The 15,816-nt window shown below is 47.4% G+C and overlaps 1 protein-coding gene across 1 annotated transcript; it reads right to left on the bottom strand.

Annotated features, from left to right (window-relative positions):
- Positions 1–5,619: 5,619 nt before the first annotated feature.
- On the bottom strand, positions 5,620–15,353 carry PBK (PDZ binding kinase). The gene is made up of 7 exons (XM_073561964.1): positions 15,165–15,353; positions 13,189–13,285; positions 11,704–11,846; positions 10,385–10,554; positions 9,049–9,178; positions 6,210–6,392; positions 5,620–6,129 (listed from the first exon to the last, which is right to left on the bottom strand). Exons 1-7 carry the CDS (start codon positions 15,223–15,225, stop codon positions 5,927–5,929), a joined length of 987 nt encoding a protein of 328 aa, XP_073418065.1. The 5' UTR covers positions 15,226–15,353; the 3' UTR covers positions 5,620–5,926.
- Positions 15,354–15,816: the final 463 nt, after the last annotated feature.

Raw genomic sequence — 15,816 nt, 5'->3', positions numbered from 1 at the left:
GAAGGTCTACTGTGACCTCGCTGCACTGCGTGAGTCCAGACGACAAGAAGAAGAGCCTGTAAAGCACTGCAACGCTCTGGCGTCACACAGCTGACAACCAGCTTCTCCTGATCGTTTGGTCTCACACTGTGGATGTGTGGGAGAGAGACCTGTCAATCATTTGGACAGGGGAAGTGCCAGACTAGTCCTGGGCTGGCTCTGCCAGAACAGGCTGCAATCATACAAGATAGGCTTTGGTCCATGCTGCCTGTGGTTTGGGCAGCATGGGTAAAATGACAGGTGATGAGCGCGCATCGGGGTGCTCAGATACAGAGTATCTCAATTGACTTCCTGCCCTCCATGTTTCACAGCTATTATATAGCCTGGAATGCCCGTGTGTGGCAGGCAATCTCCACATTTTTTTTTTGGGGCTGTTAACAGCTGCGAAACATGCGGGGAGGAGAGGAACAACTGCGATACTCGATGTGTAGCCAAGAACCCCGATGCTCACTCATCACTGGCGACAGGTTCTCCTAAAAACATAAGGCCGGGATCACACTACCGTGTGTGATGCGAGAAACTCACACGAGTCTCTCGCATCAACACCCGGCCGGGTGTTGATGCGAGAGACTCACGTGAGTTCCTCCGGCCTAATACTGCACCTGTCACAATACCCTTGAAGGATCTCTTAGGACAATAGACTCCTTCCCTGTCCCTCAAGTTAGGGTGCTCCTAGGCAATTCCTGTTCCCAGATGGTGGAGATAACGGGGTCTCGTATGTTGCTATGCTCCTAAATGCACACTAAACTTTCCTAACCTACCCAGGGAGGTATGGGACACAAATGTATTGGATAATACAGACCTAACACAAATACACTCAAAAAAACAACCATGTTGGAAACGAGAACAGTAGGAGGGGAAAAAATGTAAGGACAAGAACACACAAAACCACACATATATCCTAAAAACTACTCCAACTGACTGCCTAAGAACTTCAACCCTAAACCAGGAAGTTGTAAACTTTCACCAGTGCAAGGTGTGAGCATATATACATGAGAGGAGCGGCCAGCACAGAACAGCTGAGACGATTCAGGACTGAGAACTTCAGGACATAGAACTGTTTAACCCTTCAAACCACAGAGCAAGGAAGATCTGCACTGCTAATAGTAAGGTGAAGCAGATCTAATAAGTGCAGGGATTTGTGTAACCAGACGCCTCAATCTTCTGGACCCTCTGTCAAGGTAACCCTGTGACAGTAGACCCTCTCCTTAGGGACCCTCAGAACCAGGTTTATTTGGAATTTAGGTGTGAGACCAAACCAACCTGATTGCATGAACATCAGATGCTGGTTCCCACATTCTCTTTTTCAGGACCGTAACCCTTTCATTGTACTAAATATTGAAGAGACCAGTATGCAAAGCGAGAATCAATCTATCTGTAATTCCCATCAACCATGCCTGGGGAAGGTGGTGGTGGAGATGGTTCAGAGGTAGCAATGTATATTTTGAGAAGTGATTGGTGAAACATAAATCTTGAAAATGGATGGCAAACCAAGACAAAATGCCACTGGATTAACGATGGCCACAGTCTTATAGGGGCAGATGAACCTGGGTCCCAGTTTCCAAGAAGGAACCTTCAACTTCATGTTCTTCAAGGACAACCACACCAAAGCCCCAAGACACCTGTCCATACCCACCAAGTGCTTCTGATCAGTCATACTCATCATTTGGACACCATCCTCAAATTATTAAGAACATCTTGCCACACTGATGTAAAAGGTGATGAAAACTGTTCCTCAGGTACTTCTGAAGAACTATTACAATTGAAGGAGCAGAATTGAGGGTGAAAACCATACTCCCCGAAGAATGAGGACTTGTCAGCAGATTCATGACAATGGCTATTCACAGCAAACTCATCTACAGATAAATAAGAAAGCCAATCCTGATTCCCAGACAGAAAACACCTGAGTCTCAAGATTCTAGTTCACTCTTTGTTTGCTCATTAGACGTTGGATAAAAGGAGGACGAAAATGAAAGCAGAATCCTCAAGTGAGGAGAAAATGCTTTCCAAAATTTGGAAATAAATTGAACCCTCTGGTTGGAAACGATGTCAGATGGCATCCCATGTAATTTCATGATTTCATTAATAAAAATTTGTGCCAAGGTCTTGGCATTTGGTAAAGCCATCTTGCTGAATCTGTCTACCTCCACCAATATTACAGTGTTCCCTGCTGATACGGGTAAATCAGTGATGAAATGTACAGATGAATCCATGATCTACTGGGAATCGCTAAAGGTTGAAGAGTATGAGGGGTTTTAAAACACTGCACAAACACTTCAGGCGGCTACATACTCCTGAACATCCTGGTGCACCCCAGACCACCAAAAATGCACAGTAAGGAGATCTGTGGTGGCTTTACCCATCAGGATGTCCGGTCAAGACCAACTCATGATGTTCACTCAGAATTCTGAGACTGAAGTTCACAAGGACAAACCGTTTTCCTGAAGGACACTCAGCATCGGCGTCACTGATGAACTGACCCCTCTAAAAAATGATGTCACTCCTCAATGGTCAACTTTATTGCCAAGAGTTTTCTATTACCAATGTCATAGTTCCGCTGGGCGGATGACAGTTACTTGGAAAAGTAGGCACACAGATGCCATTTACTTGGGAGATGAATCCTGCTACAAAACAGCCCCAACCGTCACCTCAACGTCTACAATGAATGGCTGTGTGCCGTCAGGCTGTACGAGAACCGGCGCAGAAGCAAAACGTCTCTTCAAAAGTAGCGAACACTTCACTGGCCGGACTGGACAATTTGGAAAAGTCCATCCCTTTTCTGGACATATCAGTCAGAGGTTTGGCCACTTCCAAAAAGTTATTGATGAACTTATGGTAATAACTAGAGAAACACAAAAATCTTTGTAAAGCTTTATGGTTTTCAGGACGATCTCAATCCAGTACCGCCCAGACTTTCGTCGGATCCATGTGAAAACTGACGGACGATAATTAATAACCCAGAAAAGGAATCTCCTGAAGTGAGAACATTTCTCTGGTTTGACATAACTTATTGTCCCAGAGTATCTGTAAGACCTGCGTAACATGTACCTGATGTGACTCTAGGGCCGATGAATAAATCAATGTTATCCAGATGGACCACCACAAATCTACTTGCCAGTTGAAGGAAAATGTTGTTTACAAAGTGCCGAAAGACAGCAGGAGCATTAGGTCAAGCCAAATGGCATGACAAGGTTTTTGTAGTGTCCCTCAGGTGTATTAAAAGCAGTCTTCCACTCACCTCCCTCCCTTATACAGATGAGATTATATGTCCCCCTTGAGGTCTAGTTTAGAAAACCACTTAACCCCAACGATCTGATTAAAGAGGTCCAGATTGAGGAGAGGATCCAGACCGTGATCCGATTAGTAACCTCCAGTCTTTTTTCTTCACAAAGAAAAACCCTGGTTCTACGGGAGATGAAGGTCTGATATGACCCTTAGCCAGACTCTGTGATATAGTCCTTCATGGCCTGCCTCTCCAGACCTGAAAAACATTATACAACCTGATCTTAGGCAATTTGGCACAGCAATTCAATTAATGGCACAATCATAAGGACGATGAAGTTCCTGACACCCCTGCTCCGAGAATACATTCTGAAAAAGACAGGTATTCAAGCAGGGACAAGGTATCAACCCTGGCTAAACGGGTGCCCAAGCAGTGTCTTTGACCGTACTCTCTCTACTACCTCCGGAGCCTGTCAGTCCACCACGAAATTGTGCAATGGAAGCCAAGGTAGTCCAAAACCACAGGAAACGGCAAGCTCTCTAGCATATAACAATCAATTCCAAGTGTATGGTCCCTACCTGCAGACTTATACCTCTAACGACCTGAGTATAATACCCCTGGCTCCAGGGTGCAGAATCAATTCGTATAATACTGTAAGTACTGGTCTAGACAATTTGAGGATCGAGACCCTGGTCCTGGATGAACCAGGAGTCAATCAGAATAAACCTCGCCCCCACTGTCCAAAAATGCCGAAACAACCACCTCATGTTTGCCTAAATGGATCTAGCGCAGGGTTCCCCAACTCAAGGCCCACCAACAGGTCATGTTTTCAGGTTTGCCCTTGTATTGTACAGGTGATGCAATTATCACCTGGGCAATACTAAGGAAATCCTGAAAACTTGACCTGTTGGTGGGCCTTGAGGACTGGAGTTGGGGAACCCTGATCTAGCGGATAAAAAGACTTGTGACCTACCCACAGAGGAAACGTATACACCCAGGTTGGTAATCTCCCCGCCACCCGGGCTCCTTTGTTTTCCGGCGGTTTGTTTGCAACTGCATAAGAATGGACAGGTGCACACGAAATGCTCCTTTTTGCCACAAAAAAAAATAAATATTCCCTTTGCGTTGAACTTCAGGTGGACTTGTGCAACGGGTCGTCCCACCCAACATGGCAGCCTCCAGGGAAACAAGGGTCTCGTACAGAACAGAAGGCATCTTTCACCTTCTCTGAGAGCCCGTAGTGAGAGGGTACGTAGTGTGGGATCATTCCACCTAGTATCCGTAGACCACCTAAGGAGTTCCGCTTGCCAGTCTCCCTGATGAAGCCAACGTACTTTAGAGAGAGATACAGTCGGGGTCATCATAAATTAGACCCAGAGCATTAAACAGTTCCACGACTGTCTGAAGCGACCGGGAATCAGACGGGAGAGAAAATGCTCATGTTTGGGGGTTACCCAAGAGAAGAGATTACAGTCTTCATCCGAAGTTCCAACAGGAGTTGCCCAAAGGCAGCAGACCCCAAGCTTGGAGTTGATGGATTCTGCAAGGCAACTGCGCAGAGGTCTGCCACCTCCAGAGCAGCCACAAGATCCATAGTTAATCCAAAAAAAGTGTGGGCTGGAGCTAATGTCACGATACTGTAACAGGATTTCCCGGGGCAACAGGCACCTTCTCTGTCCCTCAAGCTAGGAGGACCCTAGGCTCTGTTCCCCAGATTACTCCTGATGGTGGAGCTGCTGGGGCCTCGTACCTTGCTATGCTCCTAAATGCATACTGAACTGTTTTCACCACCACCCAGGGAGGGAATGGACAAAAGAGTATAGGAAAACAAAAACCTGACAGAGGAAACTAACAGGTAGAAAAGAAACAATCATACAAATAGACTGAAAAAAACAACAGAGTGGGAAATAAGGAAACAGTAGGAGACCTAAAAACAGATAGGAGATATCGGCGTGGGTTTATTCTGAGAACTACACAAACAGACCGCTGCTAATTCAGACAATTTGTTCATCACTAAACCAGGTAGTTGTGAACTATCACCACCATTTTACAGGTGCAAGGTGTGAGCATCCATACTTCAGAGGAGCGGCCTACACAGAACAGCTGAGACAATTCAGGAGATCAACAGAACTCACTAACCTTTGCAACAACAAAGCAAGGAAGATCTGCACTGCTAATAGGAAGGTGAAGCAGATCCAATAAGTGCAGGGGTTTGTGTTAATCATTCGCTGCGATCTTCTGGCCCCCTTCTGGTCCTCATAGGCGCAGTATAACTGCTATAATACCATGTGCTGCAGGGTCCTTGGTAGTGAGGGCAAAGTATTATATCACAAATTATAACGATTGCCATACAATAATTACTTTTTATAACAGGCCAGTACACGTTTTATTAGGTGAATATATAGGGACACATACAAACATCAATATAAGACAAAACAACAAAAAAAAAAAAAAAAAAAACTTTTACAATTCCTTAAACATCTGTATCGGAGGTGCAGTCCTCTCCCTCTCCTCTGGGGGTGCTCTTTCAACCAACCATCTCCTCTATAGTTCCTCTTATTTTAAGAATCTAACCATTCTAACAGAACTGGAAACTCTATGGAAAGATGCAGCATTAAAACTAAAACCGCCGACTTTGCAGGTCTATCGCAGCCTATAAAATATTCATTGGATATTCTCCGCCTCTAGGACCTCCACGATCATTGCAGCAGAAGGCCTTCCTTTGGGGTTCTCACTCGAGCACATGAAAAACAGTGATATGACCCGCTGGTAAGAGTCGTCCAGCTCATCCGCGTTGACCGGTGGCCGTGTCCCCAAGGCTTCGTAGTAGGCGTCCTCGTCAAAGTCGTCTTCATCGAATGAGTCATCTGTGGGCCAACAGGAAAAAGGGATCAGAAAGTGACCAAGACCGGAGCCTCCTACACTGCCGGGTCCTTACAACACCCACCTTCATCATCATTGTCGTTTTCTGGTGACAGGTTGACATGAGGGATGGACAAGGTCATCATCTCCCACAGAGTCAAACCAAAGGCGTAGATGTCAGACTTATCGGAGATGACCCCGTGTTCCTCCAGAGCTTCCATGGGTTTCCAGGATTCTGTACCAATGTAATACAAGTCTGGATCGCTCACTAGAAGGAAGAGTAATAGTGAAATGAGCACAGGAAGACTAGTCTGGTGAAAAGAAAGTAAGGACGAGACACTAAGGGCTCGCTCTCACTTGTGTATAAATTGGACGATTGCAAATTGGATTGCACTTAGACCAATGTTATTCAATGAGGCAGTGCAGATCGGCTCGTTTTTCCTCACCTGTATTCCGCGTGAGAAAAAAAATTGCATCATTCGGCGTATGGATGAGTATATCGGCCGAAACTCGCCAATACAAGTCTAGGGTTGCGAGAAGAATATAAAAAAAAAAAAAAAAAAAGACGGCACATGGACCATGCGTATGGCGTCCGATTTCTACGCCTAAATCTTGAGAAACCATGAAATCGCATCTGTCAAATATAGTAAATTCACAGCCAGAACCCTGCTGGCAACCAAGATATAGATAGAGGATAGAAAGATAAATAGTTATCCTGCAGATATATAGTGTCACAACCCCCCTACATATTATAAAGCAGAAAAATTCTCCAGCGTAGGTTATATACATAAACAGTACCCGAAAACCTGACTGATGAGTTTCGACTAGACACTCTTATTCATGGCTTATTTTCAAAGCGCCCCAGACCATGACGGTTCCGTGTGGAGGCTTTCTTCCAAGTAAGGTGCAGTGGATAATGGTGAACCGACCTCCTCTCTCCTCTTCCCAATTCCACATATTATAAACTTGCACCATTTTGTGTCTTTCATGTGGAGTTTATTCTACAGCTTCTTAAGCTTGTTTAACCTAATAAATAAAAAAAATGATATGGTGTCCCCTCTATTTTATGAAGCCAGCCAAGGTAAAGCAGACAGCTGTGACTTGATATCAGGCTGGGAAGGTTCATGGTTATTGGGCCCTTCCCAAACTAAAAAATACCAGTCTTCAGGTGCCCCAGAATTGGCGCATCATATTAGATTTTGACGCGTTGCCCAGCTCTTCCCAATTGCCCTGGTATGGTGGTAATCGGGGGTAATGGTAGTTGGGGTTGATGTCATCTGTGAATTCTCCAAAAACAAAGCTGGCATCAAGCCCTGTCCATAGGAGTTTAGGAGCAGGCATTCCTGGCTCGAGCTGCGCTCCGCGAGATCTGACAACTGTGAAGAGCAGCGATGTTACAGCAGACGTCACCGCTCTTCAGTTGCTAGGTGTCGGAGCGCAGTGTGAGCAGGGAATGGCTGATGCTAAAAGTCTATGGAGCCTCATGTTCCACAGGCTTTGGACGTCTGAATCGGGGAACGTTCGGGAAGAACTGGACTACAGCGGACGTGCATGGGACTGGTGAACGAGGGACATAGACTTATTTTTATTCCTCTCTTCATATGATTTCCAGGCTTCCATTTGTGGACTACGTTGGACCTGTGTTTTTTGTTTGTTCTTTTTACAAATAAATTGGTGAACCTGGGAAAGTGTGGGGGAGTGTTTGTATTTTTTAACTTTTTAGCACGGGGTTAGTAATGGGGATGGGGTGTCTGATAGACACCTCCTTATTACTAACACCATGGATTCACGCCAGCTTTGTTTTTGGACAAATCACAGCTAACATCAACCCCAAGTCCCATTACCCTTATTGCCACTGAACCAGAGCAATGAGGAAGAAATAGGTGCAACTAATGTGATGTGCCCATTCTGGGGCAGCTGCAGGTTGGTATTTTTAGTCGAGGAATGACCCAATAACCAAGGACCTTCCCAGCCAGATAATCAGACTGCAGCTATCGCTTTACCTTTTCTGGTTATCAAAAATAGAGGGGACCCCACATTGTTTTTTTAAATTATTTATTAGGTTAAACAAGAATAAAAACCAGTAGAATAAACTCCACATGAAAGGAATTAAAGGGTGCCAGTTTATATGCAAGGGGTTGTGAAATTATATATCTGCAGGATAACTATCTATATATTATGTATCCAACATCTATCTATATCTGTATATATTATTGTTTTATTAGTTGTAAACTAGATGTAAATTACATAGAGAATTACAGAATATTGGCCTCTTCCCAGAACAAAACCATCAGCTCTGAGCTGTCTGCTATCCCTCAGCTGGTTATCAAAAAATAAGCGAGAACCCACGCAATATATTTAAATCATTAGCTAAATATAAGGACAGGAAACTACACACGCAAAGCACTGATTATACATCACTCTGACATATTTGTATTCTATTCTGAGGGTTCTGGCTGTAAAATTACTGAACTTGGCAGATGAAATGTCAAGTTTCCTTTGAGATGTGCAAGTAAAAATTAAACCGCACATGCATGGTCTGTGCACGGTGCGATTTTCTTCTCGCACACATTGACCTGCATTGGCGAGTGAGATCCAATTCTCGCAGACAATCGCTATGGTTGCCATGACGACTGGGGGGGGGGGTCCTGTAATCTTTCCTAGTAGAAGAGGCTATACACTGAGTCTGCCGGACAGAGGAAGCAGCTGTCGTTCCCTAACATTACATCGCCCTGCTGGGACTACATGGATGGGTACAGCACTTCTGCAATTAAAATTTCCATAGACAAAGGGGAGGGTCACAATTTATCTCCTAAGGAGCAGGGGAGGGGGGGTGCAGGTTCTTTATCTCCCAAGGAGAGACTCAATGTTAGAAAATGAACCCAGACCTCCCGTGGCCTCCCATCGACTTCCACAATACTCACCGACCATGTTCTCATCCAGCGGCAGCGAAACCCCGACGTCGCAGATTTTGATGGACTCGAAGTCGCCCTTGATGACAATGTTGGGGGATTTGATGTCTCCGTGCAGGATGTTTTTATCGTTGTGCAGGTACTGAAAAGGGAGAATAAGACGAAACCATAGGACATAGATACAGGCCCGGCCTACGACAAACCCTACTGCACAGTGACGTTATGACAGGTGGAGGGTGCTCTCATTTTCCGGTCACTGGGGCGGGGTGAGCGCTTGTTCTTTACCGTACAAGTCAAGCAGATTTATACTAATGGGACGATGCCAAACTTTTCTTTTCCAAACTTCCGTGGGGGTCTTGAACCTTCGATGGTCTGACCACTCCCACTACATGCTGCTATATATTATATATGCAATACAATCATAGCAGTATGCAGCTAAAAATGAGGCCCAACATGGCCGTCGTGGCAATACATGAGCAGTCCGCTATCATGTCACGTAGGAAGATCGCTCCCCGTCAGCTGCATCCGCAGAAGACCGACGCCGCAGCACCGGGTCTTGGAGCTGACTGCGAATACGAAAAAAAAAAAAGTGGACTTGGTGAGCGCTGCCAGGAAGATGAGACTCCAATGCCGCATTGATGACGCGATGGGGGGTTATTTTCCCTGAATTTAATGACGTCAGAAAAGTCCTTTAAATTAAAAAAAAAAATGTGTAACTACACATTCATTTCTGTAACCGCGTTTTATAAGGAACGTTCTTATGCATCCTCTATGCATCACCGTACATAGCAGACTACACAGTGAGGGATCAGTGACTCGTTTGTCAGCTCCTTCTGTGGCCTGTACCAGAGAGACGGTGGTCCGTGGCTGCCAAACTGAACGCAAGCCAGTGTCCTGCACACCTTTTTTTGCTCAACCCTGGTCAGTACCGCTCGATCTCTCTTCCCCTGAACCATCTTGTGTGATGATTTAGGACAGGATGGAAATCAGACTGTGTCAGAATTCATCACAGAAGATGGTTCAGGAGAAGCGAGAGATGAGCCTTCCAGACCAAGGGAGCAGCTCACTGATGGATTCACTGGTCCTGCACTCTGCAGCCTTCTATGTATTATGATACACAGAGGATGTAGAAGACCAACAGTCCAAAATATTCAGAGGAAACTATTTTGGCAAAAATGATTATGAGACAAGAAATATGTGAATTTAAGTTACTAAAAGACCAAATTTCTGCAGCCTTCATTTAGGGACTGAAAATTATCAAAAGCGCCTCATGTGACGCCAATTACATGTCATTGGAGTTTCCCTTTTATTATCAGGGGGCCCATGCTGTGTTGTACAGCTATTGTACCTTCAGCCCCCGCGCCATGCTCAGGGCCACCTTAAGAATGGTGTGGGCAGGGAACGGGCCCAGTTTCTTCTCGCTTCTCTCCTCTATCAGGTCGTTCAGCGACTTCTCTCCGCCGTACTCCATCGCGAGGCAGAGGCTGCCATCTTTGGCCTTGGTCAGGCCTCTGTAACCTGAAAGGGATAGGTGATACAACCTGTGAGCTAGTCACTGCATGTAAGGATGCGTTCACACCTGACAGCTTTTATGTTTTGGAAGTGTGATGACCCCTTTAAGACGACACCAGAAAACAACCCACGGGAGCAAAAAAAATTCTAACATTGGTAGACAACCCCTGAGATACCGGGGTCAGTGGTAACCGTGGCATCTAAGAGGTCAGACGGCTCATCAGCCTCCTGGTGACCGGTGGCAGTGGAGGCCAGGGACTGAGTGACGCCTCCCAGCTGGGGATAAACTACAGCCTAAAAGGAAAAACCTGGCTGTATACAACCAATCAATATTCAGCGTTTGCCACTTCTCCCAACACTTGGTTGTGGGAACGTACCCCATCCGGGCTCAGTCTCCCCTGAAGAATCGCAGATGAGATGCGTCGGAGGCACCTTTCTAATTGATCCTTGGGAAAAAGTGTGGCTCTCATATGACAGCGATCCCCCCCATGTGTCTTTACAATACAAGGGATCATTTGACCCGAACCACTATCAGGACAGCGCCAAGACCTGGCGAGATTGGTCCGCTCTCTAACTTACAGCACATTAATACAGATTAGTGCAATCCCCTTAGGGTACGTGCACACGCTGCGGATTGGTCTGTGGATTCATCCGCGCGGATTTTGTAAAATCCGCAGGTCAAAAGACCTGCGGATTTATCTGCGGATTATTCTGCAGTTTCACCATCTCCACAATGGAGGAGATAGGAATCCGCAGAAAAAATTGACATGTCAATTCTTTCTGCGGTTTAGAAAACGCAGATAATCCGCATGGAAAATTCCGCACCGTCTGCACTGCGGTTTCCATTTCCCATAGGGAATAATGGTGCTGTACACCGCAGCAAAAACTGCTGCGGATCCGCAGCGGCCAAATCCGCAGCGTGTGCACACCACCCTTAGAGAGGCGATAACCGCTCATCAGGTCATGTGTGTTATTCGTACTGACTGTCAATCAGCCTGTGGCCGCCTTATCAGAATATATAAAGCCTATACATCAGCACGTCTACCCGGCTGAATCCTGAAGCCAAAGGAAACAAAGCAGAGATGATGGATCCGTCACCGCAGCTGAAACACCAGACTATCGGACACAGCAACTCCACACATCCATGCTACTCACCAACAATGTTGGGATGCTGCAGGTTTTTGAGAATTCTGGCCTCATTATTCAGTCTCTTCTCATAGATGCTCTTACTGGACTTATCACACTGTTTATTCACCTTCTTTACCGCCCAAGGGGAATGAGACAAACCTTTTGGTGATCTACGAAAAAACAAAACACTTATTCTCCAGAGCTGCACTCACTCTTCTGCTGGTGCAGTCACTGTGTACATACATTACTGATCCTGAGTTACCTCCTGTATTATACCCCAGAGCTGCACTCACTATTCTGCTCATGCAGTCACTGTGTACATACATTACTGATCCTGAGTTACAGCCTGTATTATACTCCAGAGCTGCACTCACTATTCTGCTGGTGTAGTCACTGTGTACATACATTACACTACTGATCCAGAGTTACACCCTGAATTATACCCCAGAGCTGCACTCACTATTCTGCTGGTGCAGTCTGTGTACATATATTACTAATCCTGAGTTACACCCTGTATTATACTCCAGAGATGCACTCACTATTCTGCTAGTACAGTCACTGTGTACATACATTACTGATCCTGAGTTACATCCTGTATTATACCCCAGAGCTGCACTCACTATTCTGCTGGTGCAGTCACTGTGTACATACATTACATTACTGATCCTGAGTTACCTCCTGTATTATACTCCAGAGCTGCACTCACTATTCTGCTAGTGCAGTCACTGTGTACATACATTACTGATCCTGAATTACATCCTGTATTATACTCCAGAGCTGCACTCACTATTATGCTGGTGCAGTCTCTGTGTACACACATTACTAATCCTGAGTTACCTCCTGTATTATACTCCAGAGCTGCACTCACTATTCTGCTAGTGCAGTCACTGTGTACATACATTACTGATCCTGAATTACATCCTGTATTATACTCCAGAGCTGCACTCACTATTCTGCTGGTGCAGTCACTGTGTACATACATTACTGATCCTGAGTTACAGCCTGTATTATACCCCAGAGCTGCACTCACTATTCTGCTAGTACAGTCACTGTGTACATACATTACATTACTGATCCTGAATTACATCCTGTATTATACTCCAGAGCTGCACCCACTATTCTGCGGGTGCAGTCACTGCGCACATACATTACATTACTGATCCTGAGTTACCTCCTGTATTATACCCCAGAGCTGCACTCACTATTCTGCCTGTGGAGGACCTGAGTCGTTCATGCATTGCACAGTGTAAGGCAGTGGTAGCACCGTACCCAGTGAGGAGGCAGTGACCCACAAAGTTCAAACATAAAAGTCTCTTTAATGTGTTATCTTCACTCAGAAAGGTTCCAATCCACACAATTGCATATAACTTCAGTGCATATTATCAGTGTTCATAGCACTATATAGTACACGGCTTTGTAACGCAGTCACTGTGTACATACATTACTCTGTATATATACACAGTGATTGCACCAGCAGAATAGTGAGTGCAGCTCTGGATGGGCGGACTTTACCTTTTCATGAGGTAGACGCTGACTCCAGTGCCGTAACCAAACTTCTGCATGAATGGCGAGGCCGGGATGGCGAATGAGGGGGACTGTGTGGAGGATCCTGTAACAGAGGAATACAGCAGCCATTAGGAGATTACAGTCAGTAGATAGAGCGCCGCTCCGCCCAGTTCCATTATGCTTTCTGCTAGGGTGGGCAATTTTGCCAGAAAGTAAAATCTCAGGGTTTTTTAACCATCACCGCCACGTGCCGATATCACACAATGCCATAAGAACTGGAAGCAGCACAAGAGTCACAAGACAAAGGCAACGAAGAAATCCATCACACAGATCTTACAGACACTGTGGATTTCCAGTCACCTGATGGCCCATGGTATCGCTGAGGGCCCGGCAGGGGCCCAGGGAGACGTTTCCACAGCAAGGAAATAGGACAATAAACATCCACACCAAAAGCTGCCGGACGCGCTGGACATCTGTGGATTTCTCAGGCCGATATCCCGACTTCTGTGGATTTGTTGTGGGGACTTTTCACCACACAAGTAAGAGCCGTGAACCCTCCAGCGCACGTCACCGGGTCACACTGGGGGTCCGAGAACCAAACGGGGGGGCAACAATGGACCTGACTACAGGTCACAGAGGACAAGGAGCCACAGCGCCACCCCCCACGCCACTGCACGACGCCATCACCCCCAGTATAACACCCCCCACGCCACTGCACGACGTCATCACCCCCAGAATAACACCCCCCACGCCACTGCACGACGCCATCACCCCCAGTATAACACCCCCCACGCCACTGCACGACGCCATCACCCCCAGTATAACACCCCCCACGCCACTGCACGACGCCATCACCCCCAGTATAACACCCCCCACGCCACTGCACGACGCCATCACCCCCAGTATAACACCCCCCACGCCACTGCACGACGCCATCACCCCCAGTATAACACCCCCCACGCCACTGCACGACGCCATCACCCCCAGTATAACACCCCCCACGCCACTGCACGACGCCATCACCCCCAGAATAACACCCCCCACGCCACTGCACGACGCCATCACCCCCAGAATAACACCCCCCACGCCACTGCACGACGCCATCACCCCCAGTATAACACCCCCCACGCCACTGTACGACGTCATCACCCTCAGTATAACACCCCCCACGCCACTGCACGACGCCATCACCCCCAGAATAACACCCCCCACGCCACTGCACGACGCCATCACCCCCAGAATAACACCCCCCACGCCACTGTACGACGTCATCACCCCCAGTATAACACCCCCCACGCCACTGCACGACGCCATCACCCCCAGTATAACACCCCCCACGCCACTGCACGACGCCATCACCCCCAGTATAACACCCCCCACGCCACTGCACGACGCCATCACCCCCAGAATAACACCCCCCACACCACTGCACGACATCACCCCCAGTATAACACCCCCCACGCCACTGCACGACGCCATCACCCCCAGAATAACACCCCCCACGCCACTGCACGACGCCATCACCCCCAGAATAACACCCCCCACACCACTGCACGACATCACCCCCAGAATAACACCCCCCACACCACTGCACGACATCACCCCCAGAATAACACCCCCCACACCACTGCACGACATCACCCCCAGAATAACACCCCCCACACCACTGCACGACATCACCCCCAGTATAACACCCCCCACGCCACTGTACGACGTCATCACCCCCAGTATAACACCCCCCACGCCACTGTACGACGCCATCACCCCCAGAATAACACCCCCCACGCCACTGTACGACGTCATCACCCCCAGTATAACACCCCCCACGCCACTGCACGACGCCATCACCCCCAGTATAACACCCCCCAGTATAGAGCCGTCACCCTCTTAGAGCTCCTGTGGTAACAGCTATGACCCCACAGGCTCTCGCAGTACCGGCTCCCCGCCGGGCACACACTGATACCCCGGGATCCCGCTCTCACCGAGGCTCTTGCCCCTCTCCACCTTACAGGGGGTCTTGAAGCTGCTTTCTGTCGCCTCCATCTTCTCCGTGTCCGGCGGTTACACCACGAACTGTTCCCGCGACACAATTCAAACGGAAGAGAGCGCGCACCCGTATGACGTCACCAGATCGACGTGCGTGCGAAGAAACGTCTATCAGTGCGCGCACGTAATGACGTCACCTCAAGCGAGCGGCAAAGTACTGTAGGGGGCGGGACGTGTACTATACAAATGTGTGTTACTGACTGCTGCTGAGCCATGTATCTAATCCTCTCCTGTGTGATACTGACTGCTGAGCCGTGTATCTAATCCTATCCTGTGTGATACTGACTGCTGAGCCATGTATCTAATCCTATCCTGTGTGATACTGACTGCTGAGCCGTGTATCTAATCTTCTGTGTGATACTGACTGCTGAGCCGTGTATCTAATCCTATCCTGTGTGATACTGACTGCTGAGCCATGTATCTAATCCTATCCTGTGACACTGACTGCTGAGCCGTGTATCTAATCCTATCCTGTGTGACACTGACTGCTGAGCCGTGTATCTAATCCTATCCTGTGTGATACTGACTGCTGAGCCGTGTATCTAATCCTATCCTGTGTGATACTGACTGCTGAGCCGTGTATCTAAT

This window comes from Dendrobates tinctorius, unplaced genomic scaffold (assembly GCF_039654945.1).
Source record: "Dendrobates tinctorius isolate UK_male_01 unplaced genomic scaffold, ASM3965494v1 ptg000332l, whole genome shotgun sequence".
Taxonomy (NCBI): Eukaryota; Metazoa; Chordata; class Amphibia; order Anura; family Dendrobatidae; genus Dendrobates; species Dendrobates tinctorius.
Note: the sequence above shows the minus strand (reverse complement) of the source record. Positions and strands in the feature narration are given on the sequence as shown.

Coding starts and splice junctions, on each gene's coding strand:
- PBK (XM_073561964.1), bottom strand. CDS start 15,225: ATGGAGGCGACAGAAAGCAGCTTCAAGACCCCCTGTAAGGTGGAGAGG. Junction 13,286..15,164: donor GGAGAGGGGCAAGAGCCTCG/GTGAGAGCGGGA, acceptor CCTCTGTTACAG/GATCCTCCACACAGTCCCCC. Junction 9,179..10,384: donor GCATGGCGCGGGGGCTGAAG/GTACAATAGCTG, acceptor CTCCCTTTTCAG/TACCTGCACAACGATAAAAA.